The sequence below is a fragment of the Anticarsia gemmatalis genome, chromosome 21 (assembly GCF_050436995.1).
Source record: "Anticarsia gemmatalis isolate Benzon Research Colony breed Stoneville strain chromosome 21, ilAntGemm2 primary, whole genome shotgun sequence".
NCBI lineage: Eukaryota > Metazoa > Arthropoda > Insecta > Lepidoptera > Erebidae > Anticarsia > Anticarsia gemmatalis.
In genome coordinates, this window is record NC_134765.1 from 10,263,108 (window position 1) to 10,288,842 (window position 25,735).

The window sequence follows — 25,735 nt, forward strand, 5'->3', positions numbered from 1 at the left end:
ACAACTCCACCACGAAACTATTAAACTAAACCCGAATTCCCAAAATCTATCAAAACCTAGTACCAAAAAATCACCCAGAATCTAATCCATTTTGAAACAGGCCGTTATAAAAAACTGAAGCACGCTCGTGTCGGTATCAAATTAAAAATGATAATCAGTTTGCAAAAGCTTAATTCGGTCGAGATGCGAAAGCGGTCGGTTCTCGGAAACATGTAAAAAAACATAAAACTACCGACCCGACAACGGTATACGACTGATGTTACAAAAAATTCTATATTTCGGGTTAACTGGCCACTGAATATGGGTTAATATAATTTTCTTGTGATGTTTGTTTTATTGTTTAAGTGTATTGAAATAACAGCTACTCCCCTATGAGTAAGCGTTTTGAATTATTTGCTAAATGCATGTGCATGCACTGAGATAAGAATTAATATTGCTACCAAATGTACTCTGTGATTGCCACTTTAGAAAGTCGAATCTATGACATTCGGGGCAATCGTAAAAGAGTGATAATAACTAAATAGAGCTTTTCCCCGTAATCAGAGTTTTCAGTGAGTATCTTGCTGTAATTGAATGATGGACTGAAGAAGTTCTTGTTCGTATTTTCGCTGTTTGTAAAAAAACCGAAAACTCGAGGAAACGTTAAAGACGTGTGAAGAAAGGTAGGTAGGTAGACAGAATAGAAAATGAACGCTCCAAGCTTCTGATTTCTTTTTATAAAGGTATGTTAAATTATTTTAAATAGATATGAGGATTAAACGTGATTTTGCCAAAATCAAGACACCAAATTTTGAAACAATAGACAAAACGGTGGCAGCAGTGTAGGTTTTTAAACCTCTTTGATTTTGAATAAAGCTTCATGAGCCATAGACAAAAACCTGTAGTTTACTATCAGTGATCAAGGAAGTCGTGCATTCAGCCTTTTTCACATAGACACACACAAAAAGGTGGCACCATAGTTTTCCCACAGTGCCGCCGTTACTTTATCATCATATCGACATATTTCTAGCTATCTAGTATTGCGACAACCTTTCACCGTCTCAAGGAAAAACCTACACTGCCTTATGAGTCGGTCGGATATTATTTACAGAAAAAGTGAGGCCAGGAAAATGGCGGGTGATCTATGCAATTGATGCACCGTTAGTCGTAGAAGCTGATATACGTATTCTATTTCCTAATCTTAATGAAAGAAAGCTATTATGGCTACTGGCTACTAAACGCAATGGAGGTAAATTAATCTATGAAACGTTCCCTTAAATGCCCTTTTAACTGGTATAGCTTGTGCTAAGGCTATCTTTGAATCATATTCCTATAAGAATACATAGAATTTACTATCTTACGATTGTGACCAAATTTTTGTAAGTATTTTCTGGAAAATTATACGTCTTATTAGAGCAGTACTTTTTGTGAATAACTTATAATAGTAGAATGAAAAGTAATAGTAAGGTTCATTGCCTGATACTTATCACTTCAAGAGAAGGCTTATTAACAAAAATTGTCATAGCTTATTATGTAGGAAATCAAACATAAAGTTAAAGGAATTTGAAGAAAGTTTGCTTACACGCTCTTCTTACCGCTCCGCTCGTGTTGTGGCCTCGTTCATACAGTAAAGAGAGTCTCGAATGAGTATTTTCTCACGCTGACCGGCCTCTCGCCTCTCTACATACTAGCTGTTAATTCCACACATAGCTGACTAAACATTTTCATATGTTACTCCACGTTTTGTGGTTCACAGGGCTTTCTACTCCCATCGGACGGCATGGTTGATGCTATAGGAAAGTGGTCGCTTCGCCAAATGAAAAACGTGTAGCGGGGTCAATTGCCGCGTGAAAAGAAAATGTATGTGATCTGTGGATACTTATTTCACTAGATGTTTCCTGATTAGGGTAGGCTTTGTGGTTTGCAAGATTGCGTGAGAAGAACAGCAAGAGTAGCCGCTGTTGTTTAGTTTACTTTGAACCCTAAAAATTGGTTACAAAATAAGTAAATGGGTACTTAATTTATACTCTCAAAATGCCCGAGCTGATTCCTTCACAGTTTTTACATGCTTCGTCGAAATTAAATACAAAATGAAATATTTATAATATTAGGTTTAAAGCGTCTATAAAAAATATCATTATACATACACGCCCATTCTCCAAACAAGAATTTCATCGGTAACTTTTTATCGGGCCGCAATTTTCGGAACGCGACCATCATTTCGAATCGTTTGCGCGGGAAAAACTATAAAATGGCCGACGGCGTGCGTCCGATGCAAATTGCGCGCGGAAAAAGCTCACAAGCGGTAAAAACTGAAAGGAACTCATAGTATTTCATCGACGTCGCCAGTTATTGAGCGGGGTTAATGTTTTTGTGTAGATTCCAGTGGTGGCGGCACGGCGACTTTTTGTCCGCCGCGCGGAGTCTGGGAAGCGCTCGGCGGCAGCTCTCCTCGGGGGCAAAAACCAAACGAGGGCCGCCATAACGCTGCTAACCGACGCAAAAACCTTGCGACATACAGATAGAATTAATGCGGCGACTCTTTAATTTTCTTCAAGAAAGCGCGGGAGGAAATGGTGTAGGTAATGAGTGTTGCCAGACGCAAAAACTATCTGTATAATGACGTCTCTCATTTATCCAGTTTATTTTTCTGTTCTTGTAGGTAGGATATGTAAAAAGTACTTGATGGAATGTTATAAAAGCGCCATTCCTATTAGACACGATTGAGGAATGCTTTATCTAATAAGAAACGGTAGCCATATAATGATCGTCCATTTCTAATGAGACCTCTTTTAAGTAGGTAATCAGTTGTGGTGGCGAATGCTATTTCTTTAATCTCCGTTGTCCGTTGTTCGTGTGGTTTCCAAGTTAAATAACTTGTTTTATTTCTTTGCATAATCGCATTGTAGGTATGTACCTTCTTAAGTGCTTAGTTAGTATGTACCTATACGATAACATACCGAAGAAGGGTTAGAAACTCCATTGGGGTAAAAAAAATACTGAAATTGGTAGCTAACAAAGTTGTAAAAAGAAGAATTCAGACACAGTTCAGAGACGTAGCTTGGTAAACATAGTTCGTAGTTAGATTTTATTTACATAGGTAGGTACTGTATTGGTTGATCAAACCTTCCGTCACGGTCAATCGAATTGATTTTTCAGTTCTAAATATCTTTTAAAGCAAGAGTTTTACTTTTCATCTTCAAAATCGTGAAAACCAATCATATTTCCTAGTAAAATTACATTATTCTTAGGTAAAGATACTTACGCTGCACGTATTCGTAATTCTTCAAATAGCTGAAATAACTTTTTACTGGTAATTTTATCCTATCTGTAGACAAAATTCTTCGAAATATCAAAATACTATGACATCTCTGTCTAAATCTGAAAAAACAAGCGGGATGGTAAAATCATTTCAAAAATTGTGCACGACAACGCCATCTATGAATAAGCTCGTAAAATTAACTCACTTAACTACTGGAATACTTCGAATCTTTTTTCATGGTCGAAAATGTTTACATAATTATATAAAGGGATCAAGACTCATCAAGCAAGATATTTTTATACCATAAGAAATTAAATAGGTATGACAAGATGTGTAAATGCGAATGAGGCTAGGTAAGTTTATAAGGAATCGTACCGAGTGGCGTTCTTTGGTCTCTGCCTGTCTGCCTGTATGGGAACAAGGCGTGATTGTTTGTACCTATGTAAGTAATCAAGAGGGTATTTAGCCGCAGTCTCTGTGAACAGTAAGAAAACAGATAACTGTTTAATAGCAAACATTCTGGTTCCTTTTCTTGAATAATAACTTATCTCTAAACTCTTTTCTTTCAGGCGCTCGTTTGCAGTCAAACGTACAGAGCATTATCATATCGATTCAAAGTTGTTACCGTCTCGAAGCCGATAAATAAACGCTGGTTTTGTTTTTTATATGTGGTTAGTAAGAAGTGTAAGAACGTCTTATACTAGCGTAGAATAATACATTTTAGTGCCGACACGTCAAAAATGCCTGTTTAAAAATAATAGCACATACTTGCAGAATTGTTTTACGCTCCAATTTACTATAGTGTATACGAAACAGTTTAGACTAATTTGATTTAATTAATGATAAAAGAAATATAATAACTAGAAACTGGAACAAATTAATATAATTAAATTAATTAAAAATTGTTTTCAAACACAGATATAATGAGAGGACATTGTTTGAATTATAATTTTGGCATTAAATATTTGTTTGTTACGAATTACAATTTCAATAATAATTAATATATGTTTATTTATATTATTTTATTTGCCGCTCACTGTTTATTTTATCAAATATTTTTTATGCTCTTGCGCTTAAAGTTTTTCACGAACCGCGATCGCGCGACTGTCAATGTCACGTCTCAAAAGACTGCGACCCAAAGTTGAATGGAGAGACGAGCTCTATCAAATTTGAATTTTGTTTGAAGCCCCACCGTTCAACGGACATCTTGACAATTTGAACTCATTGACGCGTTTTTGTGGATTTATAATTGAAAAACAATTAGTGTTGTGTTTATTTGTGATTATTTTATGTTTATTGTATCAAGATGACATCGGACAAGATTCGAAAGGACAAAAACCAGAACATTCAGGTGTTCATACGTTTGAGGTAATTGTTTGAAATTATGATTACAAAAGTTAACGTTATTGGCGTGACTCACTTGAATTATCGTTAAATTCTTCCCATTATCTCTTTATATTCTTCATTTTAATGTGCCCTTAAGATATATCTGTAGTATAACTGCAGATTTGTCAGATTTTATTACAATTACATTTCGTTTTGAGGTCAGGAACTTTGAACGTTCGAATTCAAATAAATCGTTAGTTTTGTTCCTTAATTCATTGATTTATTCGATAAAGACATGATTATACTTTAGTTTTCTTTATTTATCACCAATATCTCTGATAATATTTAATGTAAACAAACTACAAGGGCCCAAGTATATCAATAAAATTATCTCAAGAAATATATAATCATGCTGATACATCAAACCCTTTCGACATGACACGCTCAAACTGCTTCTATATCTTCAAATTAGATAAACTCTGATTAATATTCAAGTTGCTGTTATGTCATTGTATAATAATAATGTTCATCTGAAATATTGTTAGTCATACTTTCCTACCAGTTTCTCTAAAGTTTAATAATCTTTTTAATTGTGGCCTTAAGCATTTAAACACAAGGATCATTGTGACTTACAAGTAAAACAGTAATTACTGCATACTGCAGTGCAAGTTTATGAATTTATTTTAACCCATTCCTCTCCCAATGCTGGGCAAGGCTCTTCTCATGAACACGGGAGGTGTAAGGCTTTGAGTCCATGACACTGGCCAAGTGCGGGTTGCGGACATTGCGTGCCTTCTAGAAATGCGTTAAACAATTTTTAGGCATGATAAATTTTGGGTAAATATGTTATTCCAGACCTCTGAACCAGCGTGAGCGAGATATAAAGTCTCTGGGTGTGATTGAGGTGGTGAACAACCGAGAGGTGGTAGTTCGCCAGTCTCCACAGACCTCGCACACCAAGAAGTTCACCTTTGACAGGGCTTTCGGTCCCAATGTTAATCAGGTAAGTTGTTGTGAATTCTTTCCATTGCCTTGTGGTTTATTGATCTTAGGAGTTTTTGGTAGTTGAAAAAAGTATGAACAAGTTTCTAACTGTGAAAAGGCAAAGACCCTAGAAACTTCAAAAACAAAGAAAAAACATGTTTGTATTATAATGTTTTAATATCCTGAAAAGTAATAATTGGTTTATAATCACCCATCACATAATATTAGAAACTGTTACTTGTGAATTTAAAGCCAAAGTTAAAATCATTTGTTTTTTATAAATATCACTGAATTTGGGTCATTACAGTCTTCTGCACTTAGACATTGCTACATTCCTATGAGTCTTTAAGCTATGTACACATAGAGTTTATGGCCTAACTATAGTTAAATGTACCACCACAACTACTGTAACTCACAGTTTAGTTAGTTGATGTTTGTAATTCTATCTTTGTTCTATTTCCACAGCTCCAAGTATATCAAGAAGTGGTTAGTCCTCTCATAGAGGAAGTGCTCAATGGCTACAACTGCACTGTGTTTGCTTATGGCCAGACCGGCACAGGCAAGACTCATACCATGGTGGGAGAGCATTCTGGCAGTGAGACTACCTGGCAAAATGTAAGTACATGTACTAAATCTACTGCAGTCTATAGACAAAATTTTATAGTCTCATTCTGTATATTGTTGAAGAAAAGAAGATTTCATGTTATCATTTCCATTGGTGATAAAATGCCCGGTTTCTGAGCTACATTTAGTGTTAGTTTCTCTATTCAAACTGTCATGTTTATATGAGCTTAAATGCTATTGAATAGATAAACGACCACTAAATGTACCTCAGAAACCCAGTAAGAACATTTTTTGTGCATAACCAATAATAACCATCTCCAATCCTTAAGTTTGTAGAATCTTACATTCAGTAATCTTTTTTTTCCTTTATCCTTTTATCCTATAAAACATGTGTTTATTTTACAGAAGAAAAGTTTAAATATTGTGCTCATTATTCTTATTTAACAGTTAACACTCAAACTTATCTAGAACAGGGGCCGAAACAGGTCAGTAAAGTCAGTAAAAGTCAGTATTTTTGGACCTGGTCAGTAAAAGTCAGTATTTTCGAAAATCGGTCAGTATAGTCAGTATTTTTCCAAACTCAACGTTTTTTTTGGTTTTCCTTTGCTGTTGGCCAATCTTACATTCTCAATTTGCCCAGTAATGACATCAGAGGGCTGCTTTGGATGCGCGCTATTATGTGGATTATCTACGTAATATCTATGTTACTGTAAAAGCCCGAACGGTGGTAAATCCTAAGATTTTCCGGTATAACCTAAGATTTACCAACTCGCAATGGTTAAAGTCCGAACAATTATTTTATTCCGAACTTTTACCTATATTCACTTGATGATGTCGAGATGTCGCCGGAGCCCCGCTTCGCGGGGCTCCTCCTACTGGGTGGTTAAAAAAAAATAACCACGAAGGCTTAGCCTTCTAACCTAACCTACCCATGTCGCTTTGCCCAAAACTCCTTCTTTATAACTATGTCACAGTATATAATTATACCGTGAAATAGTTATAAACATAGTTATGAAGGAGGATTTTTTTATATACCCTAACATAGTTTTTAAACTCCGGCTTGTTCGGACTTTTACCATTGAGAGTTGGTAAATCTTAGGTTTTACCGGAAAATCTTAGGATTTGCCACAGTTCGGGCTTTTACAGTAACATATACATTATACATGTATTAAAGCATCACATGACTTCAATAGAATAGCTAATTAAAATTTACAATTTTTTTGAAATAAATATTTTTTAAGTGAAAATTCTTTAGCGCCGTTGCGCACTTCTTTTTGGAATTGGTAAAAACTTCTAAACTCGCATCAGATCACGTGACCTGATCGAAAATTCGTAAGACCTGATTGAAAATTCGTAAGACCTGTTTGAAAATTCGTAAGACCTGATTGAAAATTCGTAATACTTGATCGAAAATTCTTAAGACCTAATTGGAAACTTTACTAACAAAGCTTTTTAGTACAATAAAAAGGCGGTGCTGGGTGACTTTGGGGATGGTGGAGACCAATAACCGAAAAACAGTTTTTTAACCGTCATCAAAAAAGGATTTTGACTTCTCAATTCGACTGTATTTTTTTTTATTTCACACCATTCTCCCGAAAAACGGTTTAGAAATGGTCTGTATTTGGTCAGTATTTTTTAATTTTTGGTCAGTAAAATCAGTATTTTCGACCTCGGAACTTGTTTCGGCCCCTGCTAGAATGTTCATCAACAACATATTTCAGCACCAATGTTTTTATTCTCAAATTCTTTCCTAGGATCCCCTCGCCGGCATAATTCCCCGCGCCCTCAGCCAGCTCTTCGACGAGCTGCGGCTCACGAACACGGAGTACACGGTCCGCGTGTCCTACCTCGAGCTGTACAATGAGGAACTGTTTGATCTCCTCGCCACCTCTGAGGACAACTCCAAGCTAAGGATCTATGAGGATGTCACTAGGAAGGGATCTAATATCGTCAACGGGTTGGAGGAGATTACTGTGAGTAAAGTTGTTTAAAATTGTTTTTATTTGCTGTTAAATAGTCTTCAGTCTGAGTACTGGTCAATTATGCTAACTATGTAAAACTAATCTGAGAAAGCTTGCAGCGAGGTCAAGCATGCTTAACATTACAATTTGTTTCTTATTAGATTTTAGATTCTATGCTTCTTAAACCCTATTCTTTGTACATATTTAGGAACCAAGAAAATATACTTGACAGTTATTTACTAGTTTTATGGTTAATTGTTATGTTTTTGTAGGTATACAACAAGAATGAAGTGTACAAGATAATGGCGCAAGGTCAGGAGCGTAAGAGAGTCGCCTCTACGCTTATGAATGCTCAGTCAAGGTATTCACTCATTATCTATACCTATACTTAACTTACTTCTTGCCAAATAATAGATTTCAACATGTAGTATTAGAGAGCTCAGGAAATAAAAACATTTACCACATATAATAGACTAGCTGACCCGCGCAACTTCGCTTGCGTCACATAAGAGAGAATGAGTCAAAATTCTCCCCGTTTTTGTAACATTTTTACTGGTACTCTGCTCCTGTTGGTCGTAGCGTGATGATATATAGCCTATAACCTTCCTCGATAAATGGGCTATCTAACACTGAAAGAATTTTTCAAATCGGACCAGTAGTTCCTGAGATTAGAGTGTTCAAACAATCAAACAAACAAACTCTTCAGCTTTTTAATATTAGTATAGATTATAATTTACATTTGCAGCAGCCATCCCAATGGGCAATCATGTCAGTTGTAAGTCTGTGCTTACCATATCATAGTAAAAGTATTTATTTTTGTTTATGCTTCTTCTTATTGATTAATTTTCTTTGAGTAAATTTTTCATATTTTAATGTGTCAATATGTTACATTGGGTTGGTTTCTGCAATATTGTGCTGAGGAAGCGTAATCAAACTTTAGCTTTGAAAAAGTGGTCTTATGGTATATAAAAATGTTGCATTGTAAAACTTCTTTAGTTTGTCACCAGATAATCCGTTAATATCACTCTTAATAGCCCAGTGTTAGTCGTAATCCATTTCAGAATGATGTAGATTTTTTGTGTTAGTATTATTTAAATAAATTACATATTTTCATCAAGAATTTGAGTACAAATTATACCCCTGTGAAAAATCTGTATATTAGTGCTTTTTTGTTACTTTATTAGTCATATCCAACGAAACAAAAAAATCAAATAAATTGGTGTGTCCCACAGTCGTTCGCACACGGTGTTCACGATCGTGGTGCACATGAAGGAGAACAGCCCCGAGGGCGAGGAGCTGGTGAAGATCGGCAAGCTGAACCTGGTGGACCTGGCGGGGTCGGAGAACATCAGCAAGGCGGGCTCCGACAACCCCGCCAAGAAGGAGCGCGCGCGCGAGTGCGTCAACATCAACCAGTCGCTGCTGACGCTGGGCCGCGTCATCACGGCGCTGGTGGAGAGACACCCGCATATACCTTACAGGTTCATACACCTTCCTACGTGTAAAGTTACCAATGCCTTTGTAAATCTCAATTTTACTACATTGAGCCGTGAGTTTTACTCTAAGTGATAACTTTATAGAGTAAAATTTGTTACGAAAACGCCTTCCAGTTACGGTTTTTCAGTCCACGGATTAATTTTCATCCATGTCTAAGTAAACTAGTGCAATGCAAGTTGTACGATTAATAAAAATACAAAAGATTGATCAAAATGTGTTACCCAGAATGACATAAGTTATTATGTCATTCTGCATACATAGATCATGTTGCTCTTCTTTCGAAGGCCCATCATGTCGGAATACATGGAAATTTGTATAGGTGGATAAAATCATACCTATCAAACCGAACTCAACTTGTTGCGCTTAGTGGGTACGAATCTATACCATTTTTGGCAACTTCAGGCGTCCCACAAGGCTCAAATTTAGGGCCATTACTGTTCTTGATATTCGTCAATGACTTACTCAGTAAAATTGACAGTGAATGTTTAGCCTACGCTGATGACATTAAAATTTTTAGACGTATTGCCGATCACCGAGACTGTGAAGCACTCCAGTCAGATATCAATACGGTATCTAAATGGTGTGACGAGAACTATATGTCATTAAATATAAAGAAATGTCAGGTTATATCATTCACTAAAGCCAAAACACCAATCAAATACAATTATAATATCAATGGCATAATAATGGAGAGAGTAAGGGAGGTTCGTGACTTGGGGGTAATCTTTGACTCAGACATGTCATTTAGACCACATTATGATCACGTATGCAATAGAGCCAACCGCATGTTATCCTTCGTACTTCGGAATTCAAAACCGTTTAGGCATACTAGTTCACTTATAACGCTATACTATGCTTTAGTCAGAAGTATCATTGAGTACTGCTCATCAGTGTGGGCTCCGATATACAAAACACATATAGAACGTATAGAGGCTATACAAAGGCGGTTTGTGAGAGCTCTTTCCTTGAAATGCGGCCTAAGACGTAAGATACCTGAGTACGAGGCACGACTTCAGTACTTTAACATGGTCGGATTGGATAGAAGGAGATGGATGAGCGACATGTCTACACTATTTAAAATCGTGAATGGTTCATTTAATGCAACTCTCCTGAGTCAGTTACACTTCAAGGTACCTACTCGATCTGTGCGTACTCCGCAGCTGTTTCGAATACCACCGTGTAATAATAATGTGTCTCAAAATAATGCACTATTTAGAATGTGTAGGCAGTTTAACGATATTTGTTCTCATGTTGATATATTTGTTAACAGTCACAGTAGATTCATGGAATTATTGCGCAATTTGAATAAATCTTAACCTGTTTTTAATATACCCACGATAAATATGTTAGCAAAAATTGTAACTATGTCTTTTTACTTTTCATGTAAACACTCAAACACACTCACGTCATTGAAACTGTATAAATTTTGAATTTTGTGTACAGTAGTAATTGGAGTGCAGATTTAAAATGTCATGTTAATGTGTTGCTTAAGTCCTACCTAGTCTGTATTCTGTAACTGGGTATATTCCCGTTGTCCACCCCCTGCTTGTCCACCCCGGGTGGACAGTGACACAAATCTTTTAAAAAGTTCTCGGTGTCCACCCCTGGGGGACAGTGAGAATTAATTTTAAATTATTCCCGCTGGCCACCCCGGGTGGACAAAGACACTAGTTCCATATTACTACTCTCGATGTTCACCGCAGGTGGACAAAGCCACTGCTTAAATAAACATTCTCAATGTCCACGCTTGCTGGAATTGGGTGTAAATAATTATAACAAAATTAATTAAGTAGGTACATAGTTTAATCATATTATCAACATCTCTAGGGTAAATAGAAGTAGGTACACTATCTATGGTGTGTTTTCCCATATAATGTTGATTGACCCTAAGTTGCGGCACTTATTAAACCAAGGTATAAGTTATAACAATAAACGTAAAAAAATATATTTTAAGTGATCATTTTATTCACGACATGCGAATAGGACTTGTCAATGGGGACTTCAATATTGATTTATTTCTAGAAAGGATGAGGATGTAAAGATTTTTCTGTGACTTTGATTAATACCTATTGTGATAATTATTTGTGTAGATTGCAAAAGTAAAAGATGTTGATAATATGATTAAACTATATACTTACCTACTTAATTATTTTTTTACACCCAATTCCAGCAAGCGTGGACATTGAGAATGTTTATTTAAGCAGTGGCTTTGTCCACCTGCGGTGAACATCGAGAGTAGTAATATGAAACTCGTGTCTTTGTCCACCCGGGGTGGCCAGCGGGAATAATTTAAAATTAATTCTCACTGTCCCCCAGGGGTGGACACCGAGAATTTTTTAAAAGATTTGTGTCACTCTCCACCCGGGGTGGACAAGCAGGGGGTGGACAACGGGAATATACCTGTAACTGTACCTTGTTATAAATAAATAAATAAATAAATAAATACTACAACCACATAATCATAAAAACTACAAATATGAAGGCTGTAAATAGATTTTTGAGATAATTTGTGAAATTAACACTGAAGTAGGAGAGATAAAACATGAGCACCTAAAATTTTTTTTACGCAGCAAATTCCATAATTTTTACTAATCTTTATACCTTTTTCCAGAGAGTCCAAACTAACCCGCATCCTACAAGAGTCCCTGGGCGGTCGTACAAAGACCTCTATCATCGCCACCATCTCGCCCGGCCACAAGGACCTGGAGGAGACCATGAGCACGCTGGAGTACGCGCACCGCGCCAAGAACATCCAGAACAAGCCCGAGGTCAACCAGAAGATGACCAAGAAGGCCATACTCAAGGAGTACGCCGAGGAGATTGATAGGTTGAAGAGGGATTTGCAGGCTTCCAGGGATAAGAATGGTGAGTTTTGCCATTAATCCTCATAAGACATTGTGCAGACATTAATAAAGTTATTCCTCGGGGACATACGACTTTGTGACACCAAGATCATCACAGAAAATTGGCAGAATTTTGAAAAAGATTGGAATACCTGCCGTTGAGATCTTAGTTTACCAATCTACATTACAAACGCGATGGTTTTACTGGACATTCCAAGGAAATCTTACTTTATAATTTATTTATTATTATTACTATCTATATCTACTAATTGCTTTTTCACCTACGGCCACCTCTTTAGAACAAGAATTTGTTAGTAAAGTCCAAAATCAGAAATAATAACCCGACTCGGAATTCGAACCCGAGACCTCTGTCTGGCAGTCTCATACATACCAACCGCTTCACAAAAGCAGTCGTGACCTCGTACTTCAGAGAATAATCTAATATTTTTGTTCAAAAATAAAATGTTCTTTCTACAATTTCAGGTGTATACCTCGCCAGTGAAACCTACGCAGAAATGACACTGAAGGAAGAGGAACAGCGCAAGGAGATACAGGAGCTCCTGCTCAAGAAGAAGGCGATGGAGGACGAGCGAGATCGCATGGAGGGAGTGTTCGCCGAGCTCAACCGAACCATCGAGATCAAAGACAGTGAGCTCGCTAGTACGGTGAACCAGTTGAATAGTACGAAGGCGCAGTTGGCTACTACTAGTCATGTGAGTAAAACCTGCTTTTGCTTAAAATCATGATGATTTTGTTATCATAATATTTAGAGATAGGATTTTAATCAGTTACTGTTATGTACACAAACATTTTGTCGATCGTATTGTTTGTGTCGAAGATAGTGGCATGTGACTCGAATTTTTTGCCTTATAACATTCTAGCTTTTACCCGCGACTTCGTCCACTATCCCATGGGAATGCGTCATTTTGCCGAGGTAAAAGTAGCCTATGTCCTTTCTCGGGTATCAAAATATCTCCATACCAAATTTCATGCAAATTGATTCAGTAGTTTAGGCGTGACGTGATTGAGTAACAGACAGACAGAGTTACTTTCGCATTTATAATATTAGTATGGAAGTATGGATAACACGCTTTCGAATTTCGGATGCTACAGAAAATATTCCATTAAAAACTCGATCTCAAAATAACTTACCCGGATTCTTGCTTCATCACGTAAATTTTATGCTCTCTCAAAGTCATATACACAACCTTTCGAAAATTATATCTGTTTTCGTGATGAATTTGCTGACCTGAGAGCCTATTCTGCCTTAACAACGGTAAATAGTGTAGTCTGTATGTACGTGTATTTCAATCCATATTTTTTGTGATTGCAGCAATTGATCCGCACTAAAGTAGCGTGTGAAGAACAGCAGCACCTGGTGCAAGCTCACAGGAGTACCGAGCTGACGCTGGGGGCGCAGGCGCGGGAACTGCTGGTCACCGCCGACGTCGCCACCAAACATGTGGAGAGACTGCATGACACTGTGGATAAGCGCAAGTATGTACATGCACCGTTATTAAGTAGTAGATAGAAGCCATATTTTTCAGTTACAAACATTTATCGTATATGCGAGGTTATTTGTACGTATAAGACGATCGTGTATGTATACGTTAATTCGTGTTCTCTAAAGAAAATGTATTTTAAGACTTACAAGTGTGTGTGCACTAAAACATATTTTTGGGATACTGTCAATTTCGGAACAACTGTTACATACGTACTTAAAATCAAGTATTATTATAAGTATTTTTTCAATAGGCAGAGACTAGAGGAACCATTATAAACACGAAAATCTTGTTTAGTGTGGGAAACGAACCTACATACATCGAGCTCGTAGCAGTGGTTGAGTGTGACGACTTTACTGCGCTATAGACACCATCATATCTACATCAATCATTTAACTAACACTTTTGCTCCTCACAGGACAGTGGAGTCAACAAACTTGGAGATCACGAAGACATACCGCGAACAGTCACAAGACCAGCGCTCAGTCATCACAGCGGGCGTGCAACAGTTCGCTACCACTATCACTACTGCGCTCGATACCTTGCAGAACTCACTCGGTAAGTGGTATACATCTTTACTTTCGTGTATTAACTGCACGTTTGGTTTTATTTTATAATATTACATACATTATTTTATAACATAATTGAGAAAAACTTTTCATTTCAATTCTCACTTTCAAGAACTGTTTTGTAATTTTGATTTAATTTACTGCTGCTAAAAGATACGGTCCAGAATATTTAAAAATATTTTTGTGCTGGCAAATGTCATTATGTTAAACTATGTTGAATTATTTAAACTAGAAGCTTATGAGTCTTCTCACGTTGTTTTTTAAACAAGGTTTATGTAGTGTAAAATCGAACAGTGCCTTAAACAAAACTAAGTATTATTTACGTTTTTATGTGATTTTTCTCAGATACATACACGGCGTCCAGTACACAAACTCAGGAAGAGAACAAACAACAGCTTGAAAAGTTGGCGCAGACTTTCGTTGATATTGTCCAACAGGTAATTATAATAACTTGGAAGTTAATGTTATCAATGTTGCACTTTCACACAACTTTCGACTACATTTTTAAAATGAAAAACTGATCAACATATTTTAAAAAGCGTTAGTGTTGCGAGAACTATTATATAGTATAAAGCAAAGTTGGTTTTTTTTAATAGATTCTTCTGTTCTGTTTTAATAGCCTTCAGGTGGCTTGAACAACTTAGACACTAGGTTGACCACTAACCATACGAAAAGAAGAAGAATAAGGTCTTAGATAAGGTTGTTAAGGATTTTTATATAAAATAACTGTTTAAACTACCGAAGTTGGGAGGGCTGGTAGTCTGTTTATAACCCGACCTTGAACTTTCAGATAAAGTCGGCGACAGCAGACAGCCACTCAGCTCTGACTCAGTCGTCTAGCCAGCACCGCTCCGTGCTGCACTCGTCCGTGAGTGCTCACTGCGGCGCGGTGCAGGCGGCGCTGCAGGCCTTCCTGCATAACTTCGGGGCCTGTCTTCTGAGGGCTAAAGGAGTTGATGTTAAGGGAAACGTGGCTAGCTTTGTACAGCAATGGGTAAGTGTATTAACAATTATATATGTGAAGTTTCAAATACTGGAGTTTGTAAGGATCGGTTGGTACCGAGTGGCGTTCTTTGCTCTCTGCTTACCCATATGAACAAAATATATATGTATGAACTTAATACTTAATTATTTTGTACTAGCAATACAGAAGATTTCTAAGTTGATTTTTGTTCCCTTACTCTGGAGCTATTAATCAAAGTTCGCGACTATTTTTAACTCTCGTAGACACACAAGTATAATACAGGTATATTAACCTTTAATTTTCAATAGCGTTAAGGATCCGTTATTTTATAATATATTATAATATTATGAATAAAACTTCTGTTTACTAAGCCAAAAGCTCATGGGAATTTGGAATGCTTGTGAAATATTGCCAATAAAGCGTAATGAATGTTTCCAGTACGTAGGCGCATCAGCCCGCGTGTCGTCCCTGCAGCGCGCTCACTCCACGTTCAGTTCCCGGGCCGGGACCACGCGCGAACATGCTGAAGAAGCTCACCGCAGACAGCGGGACGTGAGGAGAGCACATGTGGAGAGGAGGGCCGGCAAGATACAGGCTTGTATGACGGTATGTAAACGTGAATACACATTAAAATACTTTTGTACAATTTAGGAGATTAATTGGTTGACTTGGTATATATCTGGTTAAAATCATAACCAAGATAATAAGCCATTTTTTTGTAATTCTACTGAAGTGTTTTCAGTAGATAGCTATTATTTAATTGATGTGAATCTACACCCACACAGAGGTTATGATGTGTACATTTACACCGCTTTTTCTTACACCTTCAAGTGTTTATTGAGTCATGTTAAAATAGTTTGTGAATGGTAGCTTACACTTCAGTTTAAACTTAATCTGAGTTATGATTAATATTGTTTTTCAAATTTCTATCCAATGTATCTACTATACTTTACTTACTAATCATATATACCCCACAGGAAATGCAAGAAGAATCAGCTCGACTCCAACAGCGTTTAACCGACCAGCTCACAGAAATAGAGACAGAACGACACGAGACAGAGACGCGCCTCCAAGAATGGATGGCAGAAGAACGACGACTGCTAGAAGAACGCCTAGCGAAACACGTAGCGAGCGAGAAGAATGCTCTAGAAATAAGACTGGCTAAGAAGATAGCAGAGGTAGAAGAACAGAAGACTCTGTTAGAAGAGAGAATGCAGCGTTATAAAGAATTATATGATATACAAGTAGAGGCTGATAGAGAAGAATTAGCAATGGCAGATAATGATCTAGAAGAGTGTGTGAACTGCGGAGAAGAGTATGTTAAAGATATGAAGAAGTTTGGCAAGGAGTTTGAAGAGGGTAAGTTTGTTAAACTTTATTTTCGGAAGCAGCTAAGGCCTCCAATAAATGGGGTTGCTCACGGGCGTTCGGTTAGTCATAATCAAGTCTAGTAGATTTTCCATCCAGCATCAGCTTTTTCTCTTAAAATGCGATAACGAATTAATTCAGCAGTTTTTTAGTTTATAAGTTGTTATAATGCAGTGGTGTAATATTTTGTATTTGTAGGTACGAACGCGATCAACGTAGATATGGAAGTGCTCAGCAAGAACGTGGTCGACGTAGTGGAACATCTCAACGATCAGATGATACAAGTACTGGACCAGACGAAGGCACATGTTGAGGTAACTAGCGATGACCATCGTTTACTTATCAATACAATACATAAAACAGTAGTAAATTATATATAGAGGTTTTAACACATAAAAAATAACATCATGGAGCAGAGACATAACGCAGAAAATACTTACGTCGACACACCATGAACGGGCGACTAAATGACAGGCTACAGCCTTCCTTCGGCACTCAATACATAATATCAGCTTCTTAATACAGTAATTTCAGTAAAACCTAAAAAAAATCTTTCTTCTGGTTTCTTATTACACACTATGTTATGTAGGTGCTATTTATATGTATTTTACACATGTTTTTGTTGTTTTGCAGCAAGAAGTAAGCACAGTAGTATCCCAAGACGAAAGCTCTTGCAAGCAGTTCCTACAAGCCATCGACGAGACGCTCACAGACATTATCAACACTACCAAGCAGATGATGGATCAACTTGTACATAACATTGAGGTAATCTATACAATTCTAATATTTATACATTTTTACAGAACAGTGTATATACTTATATACTTGGCCCATTTTATACGTGCGAACTGCGTCATGCCATACTATCAAGCTCTCTCTGATTTATTGTAATAATTACAATAACATTTTTCGACTGCCTCGATGGCGCTTTGGTTTAGGTCGCCACGCCGCGACCATTGCGTCGGGAGGTCGTGGGTTCGATTCCCACACGGAAAAATTATTTCAGCGATCCACAAGTCATTGTTTCAGTTTTACTTTGTGTTCGTTGTTTGTATATTTGTAAAATTCCCCGCGATAGAAAAGCATTTCTTAGTGTTGGAGTTGTCTTTTTAACAAATAATCTATGGCTCCATCTTGTACTACAATTTAGCTTATTTGTTTCCAGAGCACCAACTCGGCAGCAGTAACCTCACTATCAAGCCTCTCGTCGTCGACCTCCCAGCTCATCTCTTTGTCCACACAACAGCAGCAACTGCACACATCCCACAGCTCCACAGCTCGCGCTCACGTGTGTGAGATACACGAACAGTTGCTGGCCGCGGTCGACACGCTGGCGGCCTTGGAGGCCAAGTACCTCAGCCAAGAGTATAAGGTGTACTCTCCTACTGGTATGTCGCTTTCATGTACAGCTTTTGCTACATAACTTGTGAACTTAAACTCGAAAGATCGGCTAAAGGAATAAGTTTCTGTAGAACGATATTTTCAGTCAACGAAACGTCTTTATAACACTAACAGACTGGCCAAACTACGTCAGGGTATAGTACCTACAATTTTATACCGTTAGTTCCATTTAAATCTTGTCCCAAAAAAAACAATCATATTAAAAAAGAATTATACGTATTGGTAGTTCTTCAAAAATTATGTGCGTACATATATTTCGCTGATTCATTTTTATGTACATAGATTTTCTTTGCAAGGAAAAAAGAGCATTAATTTTTCACTATCGCAAAGGGAAATGGTAGTTATAGCTATGAGCTCCTCTAATTTATTTGACAACTCTTCATTTATTATTGTCCTATGTAAAACAGTGAAAAACGGAGGTATTATATCAAAATGTTGTTTGTTGGTGACAGGCAAGACTCCGTCCCGCACGGACTACAGGTACCCGCGCATGTTGGCGGCCACGTCGCCGCACGACAGAATACTGGCGCGGTTCAGAGCTATGAGACAGAATAGCGACGAGGTAAGCATATTTTGTATAGTTATTAGTAATAGTTAAATGGTTTTTATGTATACTTGATTAACATTTCTCAGTTTCTAATTGGATCCAAGACTGACTACATATACGTATTCTCCAATATATTAACTGTTACGTACGCGATTGAGTTTATTCATTGTTCTTAACAAAATTAATATTTTTCAATATATTTATGAAAGTTGCTTGTCTAAACGGCAGAATCGAACTACATACATTTTTGTCTAAGTAGTGCCTAATGCACTGCACTGTAGAATCGGGTAAAAACAATGATGATTATCTATAATAAATAATTATAACATTGTATTATATATAATAAATAATTATAACATTGATCATCTTGCAGGACTGCGTGGTGATAGAATCAGACGTGGAGCCAGCAGCGAGTGACTCGGAGGGCTCGCTGTCGGAGGACTCGGCCGTGTTCGCCGCGCCCTCCCCGCCCACCGACACCAGGGACAACAGGCTGGACAACAGGTCGGACAGCAGGTCCGCCAGCAAGATCGTCAAGTGTACTTCCGAGACTGATATTTATAGCATGAAGAAGGTAATGTAGTATTATTGAGTTGCCCTTATTCTTCTTTATCTCACAATGTGCTTCATACTTTGAAAATGTCATAATTGTTATTTTTTATAATAAGCAATTTTCTTTGTCTAATACTTAGATAGCTCGAAAAGTCAAAATGTAGTCACAACCGAAAATCGTTCTATCGGTTGCTGTCTTATTGGATTAATTCCCCAAGGACATTATTTAAAATGAAACCGTTGGACGTGGTACTTTGGTACTTTACGTACTTATGGATAGATTTAAAGGGGAATACAGTAGTCATGTTACAGAGACTGAATTCTGACTATAGTAAATATATAGTTCTGTTTGACTAATAACGTATTGTTTTTCACAGCAAAACGAACAAAACGGCAAAGAAAACACGGAACGTCCCGTTTCACACAAGAAACCATCAAAGTTGCCCGCCCCCTCGACGCTCAAGAAACCGCTTGTAGAACGAAACGCAAACTGACAATAGTAGTAGTAATATTATACTATACACTTGTAGAATTCTGTCCGGTACCTTTTGATTGTGGCGAGATGTGTTCGAAAGCACAATGAGGCAACTACGAAAGTCTTTGAAAGCCAAAAACAATTTGTACAAATGATCAAATTAAACATTTATTTCAAACTCCACAAACGGAAAATTGTAGTATCAAGCTTAGCCTTTCTTCCAAACTATATTGGAATCGGTTACCAGTCTCACCGGATACAGCTGAATACCAGTGTTTTACATGGAGCGACTGCCTATCGGACCTCCACAACCCGGGGCCCACAATTTAACGTGCCTTCCGGAACACGGAGAAACTCGAAATGTATAAGACCCCTCGGCAAGCGTGGCTTAACCTCAGAGATCGGTCCGCGCGGCTGTTGTTAACTAAGCCACAAGCTAACTAGAGTACCTAAGTACTTTCTTTGTAGCAAGCCTGTTCTTTACTAAATAAGTTGTAATCCACAGTTCAAAATACTTTTAACATGTTTACGCTCATATGACAAACGTATACGTGCGTACTCGCTGTAAAAACATAGTATTTGTACAGAATTGTATCGGTATGAACCGGATATTGAGATTTAATTGCTGGGCAAAAGCTGTTCTATCTAGATATGCGTATACTAGCTTACCCCCGCAACTTCGCTTGCGTCACATAAGAGAGAATGGGTCATAAATTTCCCCGTTTTTGTAACATTTTTTACTGGTACTCTGCTCCTATTGGTCATAGCGTCATGATATAGCCTATAGCCTTCCTCGATAAATGGACTATCTAACACTGAAAGAAGTTTTCAAATCGGACCAGTAACTCCTGAGATTAGCGCGTTCAAACAAACAAACTCTTCAGCTTTATAATATTAGTATAGATTTTATTTCGGTATGGCCATTGTAACTGACTGTAACTTAGTTTAAATTAAAAGTTATTGAAGGGAGATCGAAAGTAAGGTGTTGAAGTAATATGATTTGGTGTTGGGGTGTCATTTTCGTAGCTCGTCTCATTGTAATTCCCACCTAATTTGGTATAGCAATTTAGGAGATTAAAGTAAGTATGTATTCAGTGTGTTTATGCTTATTTTTATATTGTATTCGTAGATATTATATTACGTAATAATGATTTTTAAAATATGTATAATAAGCAATTATTATTATGACTTTCTAAAGAACCAATTTTGGAAACCAAATTAAGGTTTAGCAAATATGACAATTCAAATTGAGTTATAACATTATAATTGTATTTCTTGGTGCTTATTTTCGAATTAAATTCTCAATTTCATTATTCTGAAAATATAATCAGATTAGATTAAACATACTACTAAATACTAAATAAATGCAACTTTTTCAATGAAAGGAACTATTTCCATGTTCCTCCTAGAGTTCAAATATAATAGCAACATTCTTTAGGCGCTCATAATCAAATTTTATTTCATATGTAGTCAAATAAAAACACTGCCGAACGGATTTGTGTTAAATATACGTGTTAAACAATTATTATCTGCGTTACGATTTTCTGCATCTCAACCAAGTTGCTATGGAAAATTTTGTAAAAAGAAACTAGCGTGAGTCGCACGAACAAATTTTTAGAGTACTTTTATGTGAAATCTTTGTGTGTGAATAGTCGGTAGTACCGCATGTAGGAAAACCGACTACTAATTGGGCAGTCCTAAAAATGATCCAAGGTATGCGCATCTTTCTCAAAATATAAAAGCAGTATTTTAAAATTCATTCAATCCGTGTAAAAAATCGTGTCGATGTCACAAAACATTTGTAATTAAGTTATTTGGTGTTAATATAATATTTGTATGAGATTTATAACGTTAGCCGTATTATTATTATTTTAGATAATTATATATTTTAGTATGGACGATGGAGCATCACATACAGTGTTTATATCGATAATTCTATCGAGTTTCTTTTCTTTAGCTTCTATTTTCAGTGGCCTGTGTCAAAATGTCAATGTAAAATTCCCTATATGGCTATAGATTTAGCTCTAACTCTTCATAAATAAAAACATAAAAATATATTTTTGGAGTAAGAACATTAGGGTAGTAATGTAAAATTTAGTGAATATTTTTCTTGCCTTGAGTGAAAAGTTGCTTTATCCAAACGTATAATTTAATCGAACAATGTTGTACTTCTGGACAGGGGTCTCCTCTTGGTTTAAAATAAAAGTAAGGCCTTTGGGTATAATTATACGAAGATTTTAAATTTTCAGTTTGAGTGACATATTGTTGAAAAGAAAGGATAAAATACAGCATCTTGACATTTCAGCAGGCCATAAATCTTCAAAAAAACTAGGTAATCTACAAAATAGTTTGTACTTGTACTATAGTAATCAGGTCGTTGTAAGTGCATGTGTCAGTGACCACTGTATCATTGTGTTACTTCATCTTATCGTGAGAGTGTGTGCTCTGAATAAATTATAATTTACTCACTAACATGACGTTTTATTCGCTCAATAGCCACCTTTATACACACACTGTATCGCACGTTCTTAGTATCGTACAGTATAACGCGATAACGCTTGTGCTTGCAGCGCGCTCTGAGAGAGCGATTTCTTCGCGGGCGCGGGGAGGTGAGCGCGGCGCGTGCTCTTTACTTTCCCCTTACACGTGCGCTCTTTTACGCGTGATTGTTGTTTCATGCGCGATAGAGGGTGTGTGTAAAGGTGGCTTATTTTTCTATCAGTTTCTTGTAAAATAAAGTTTCATCATTGATGCCCGGTTTCTGAGGCACATTTAGAGGTAGTTTATCTATTTATAAACTGTCATTTTCATGAGTTTAAACACTATTAAATAGTTGAACTACCGCTTAATGTACCTCAAAAACAGGGGGTGAGTTTGTAATAAAATCAAAATCTACTGAATGAAATTTGGAACAGAACAGGCTGATTAATTTCCAAGGTTTTAGTGTATATTCATTAAAATTAACCGAAACAAAACAAATTATAAAAAAGTTAGTGGGAGTTTTCGTATCTAACGAAACAATTTTTTTCATTAGGTGAATTAGTTTGAATTGCAGCACAAGTGTGTAGAAATGAAAGGAGTAAGTATTTTCAATGTATTTATTAGCAAATAGAGTACTTACATTTACAGAGTACGTTGGCTTACTCCAGGCTGAATATTACACGTTATTATAAATTCAGATAGTTATAATTGAGCTAATTATAGGTAGAGGTATTAATTATCCTGAGCCAGTCTTGTGTAATAACCTTATCTTATAAAAATTACATTGCGACTAATTCTACAAAATAAGAAAGCGAAATTTAATTTAAATGTTTTTTCGCGCCATTGTTTGGCGCGAAAATGCTGCCATTATTTGTTTGTATGTACCGATTGTCTATGACTTTGACGTGTATTCCATTCAGCCTGGATGAAACCTTGTCTATTTACAATCTCACAAAGAGCTACCCGATTTCACCAAATAATCATTATAATTTAACATGTAAATAAATACTACGTTGAAATTTGATGAAATCAAGCATAAGACTAACTAAATAGTTTATATTTCGACAATATGGCTTGACACTACGAAAAACACATTAAAATAAATGTATTTTAAAAGCATAGCCTTTTAAATAAATAGTTTTGAGCACCAGTTTATAGGACTCTTATTATAAGTGCCGGTTTCACCACTTACGGATAGACTATCTAAAAGATAATTTGACTATCCGAGCTAAACGGTGCTTTTTAAGTGATGAAACTGGCTTTTAATAAATAAATTAGGGAACAATAAAGACTTAGAAAAGTATCTGTTTTATGTTTTTTTTTTTTTGGATAAAATCCTAGACCATAGGTTTAAGGGAATAAACATTTCAGTTCAAAAAATATTTAGTCTGTTTGAATTCTTTTTTACCATTTTTCTTGACTCGATAATTAGGTACCAAAATCTTACTTTAAGTTGGATACATAACAATATTACAGAAACTACTGGCCTTTTAGAAACAAAAGCCCGATTTCATCCCTTCTAGATAAGCAAATAGCTTATCAAATTTAAAAATATTGCAAACACGTGGTCAGATTAACATTGGTATATTTTAAAGAAATAGGAGAAACTTTACTAAGTCAAAAGATCCTTATTCCGTACAATATTTACGTATAAATAACTAAAATACTAAACGTGTATATAATATAATAGTTATTGTTTGGTTTTTCGTACTAAAACTAAGATTAAACTGTTCACTATTACTATTTTTTATTTTGACAATTTTAAATGATTTTAGATAACGTACTTATAAACATGAACATGAGCAGATTTTTTTAAGGAATATTAAGCAATGTTATTATAGCTATAGAACTGTGTATAACTATAGAATTTTGTAAATAATGCGCAAATATCTATATAAAACTGTAGTATGTACGTAGCTGTTATAACCGTAACCACGAAAGGCATGCAAGAAAATGCAAAACTATCTATAAAAAAAAACATATAATAACCTATTTCTCAACGTTCATGTTCAAAAGTGCGCATAATATTAACAAATTTACAGATTATTAAAAAATCGTGCGTTCTTTTTAATACAGTATGTAATAAATAATTTCGAAAATATGTTACAAATTCTGTATAGCCAGTGACAAGTAGAATGGTGGGAGTTTTTAAATGCCGACAAAAAATAAATATTAAATAACTAAAATAAATAAATTATCTTAAAAACTAGACGTGTTATTTTGTATTTATTTACATTGCGTTTACAGTAGGATACTGTGCGTTAAATAACAAGTTTTAAATGCAGATTACAGTCGTTTTCATAGTAGCTACTAATTCTAGAAAAAAGTGTCATCGAATAAAAATAATATTTAAAGAAAATCATTCGCTTACATGTTTTATCAATTCCACATTGAAAAATAGAGGGATACACATTACGCATTAAAAGACTGACCTAAATTATTTTGAGCCAATTTTGAGCATCTCACAAACCAAATTCCGAGATTCCTACAATCTGTGTAGGAACACAACAATTCACTCACAAAAATATCAACCACGACTTTCGAACACAACATGGCGTCTTAAACCGCCATTTTCACTGCGTCGAGGTTTTAAAAATGTCCTTGAATATATCGTTGGTGTGACTATAGGTTGTTGACTGAAATAATTTGGTTGATCCAGCCGATGAAGGAGGACACTTTCACGTAGACGCCGGGCACGTCCTGCCGGCCGCAGCCGAAGCCCCACGACACCAGGCCCACGAGCTCGTAGAAGCCATCGTCTTGACATACTAGCGGACCACCGCCGTCACCCTAAGAAATGATAAAATGTAAAATTTGCCGTCAATTCTCTCGCTTTGGAAAGACATAGAACAAGAGCCCTGCACATTCGTTATTCTACAAAAGTTGTATTTGTTTCCACACACTCCAAACACATGTTAGAACGGTGCGACTATTATAGGGAAGTCGTCCTAGCTATGGCAGCTATCTTCAGTCAGAAGTCAGTAATACAAAAATATCGATTACTACGAACCGAAAAAAGGTTGTACTACCATTGGTTCATACCAACTCAGGTGAAATGAATCCAAATAATCATTTAAACACAAGTTTCCTTAACTCTCGTACTTCTTTTCACGGCCAAAACAAACATATGAAGATAAAAGCATGTGAACGTACCTGACAAGCATCATTGCCAGGTTCCCCGCCGGCGCAGAAAGAGCTAGCAGGTAAGATGAATATCTTCTCCGTGACTGCATTCACTTTGCGAATGCATTCCGCGTCGCTCACGATCGGTAGTTCTGCTTCGCGGACTCTTAGTGGAATTGGACCCGCTGGAAAAACAATCATAATAAATAGGTATTTCTTTTCAGATTTTTGGAAAACACTCTCTTGTAAAAGAAATATTGGTATCGTGCCTGCTATGGCAATAGACTCGTCCCTTATTATATGAAACCAACATTGTAATCGCTAAAGTTGATGTATT

At 36.4% G+C, this 25,735-nt stretch overlaps 2 protein-coding genes across 2 annotated transcripts in view; one reads left to right on the forward strand and one right to left on the reverse strand.

Annotated features, from left to right (window-relative positions):
* Positions 1–4,421: 4,421 nt before the first annotated feature.
* On the forward strand, positions 4,422–22,284 carry Klp61F (Kinesin-like protein at 61F). The gene is made up of 20 exons (XM_076128917.1): positions 4,422–4,609; positions 5,423–5,570; positions 6,017–6,166; positions 7,870–8,088; positions 8,349–8,437; positions 9,309–9,557; positions 12,185–12,438; positions 12,900–13,129; positions 13,750–13,913; positions 14,337–14,476; positions 14,833–14,924; positions 15,278–15,481; positions 15,890–16,057; positions 16,429–16,810; positions 17,018–17,133; positions 17,453–17,584; positions 17,985–18,207; positions 18,673–18,782; positions 19,141–19,341; positions 19,697–22,284. Exons 1-20 carry the CDS (start codon positions 4,548–4,550, stop codon positions 19,811–19,813), a joined length of 3,450 nt encoding a protein of 1,149 aa, XP_075985032.1. The 5' UTR covers positions 4,422–4,547; the 3' UTR covers positions 19,814–22,284.
* Positions 22,285–22,878: 594 nt separating this feature from the next.
* Positions 22,879–25,735, reverse strand: part of mas (trypsin-like serine protease domain-containing protein masquerade) — a 31,725-nt gene continuing 28,868 nt past the window's right edge. The window contains exons 13-14 of the mRNA XM_076128918.1: positions 25,429–25,583; positions 22,879–25,065 (exon numbers count right to left, since the gene is read on the reverse strand). Coding sequence (XP_075985033.1) covers positions 24,898–25,065; positions 25,429–25,583 — 323 coding nt within the window. The 3' untranslated portion in view covers positions 22,879–24,897. The remainder of the gene's footprint in view (positions 25,066–25,428; positions 25,584–25,735) is intronic.

What these genes read in the sequence shown, in the direction of transcription:
- Klp61F (XM_076128917.1), top strand. Translation starts at nt 4,548, where the DNA reads ATGACATCGGACAAGATTCGAAAGGACAAAAACCAGAACATTCAGGTG. An exon ending in TCGTTGATATTGTCCAACAG is followed by an intron (nt 14,925 to 15,277) that starts GTAATTATAATA and finishes TTGAACTTTCAG; the next exon opens with ATAAAGTCGGCGACAGCAGA. An exon ending in TGAGACAGAATAGCGACGAG is followed by an intron (nt 18,783 to 19,140) that starts GTAAGCATATTT and finishes ATCATCTTGCAG; the next exon opens with GACTGCGTGGTGATAGAATC.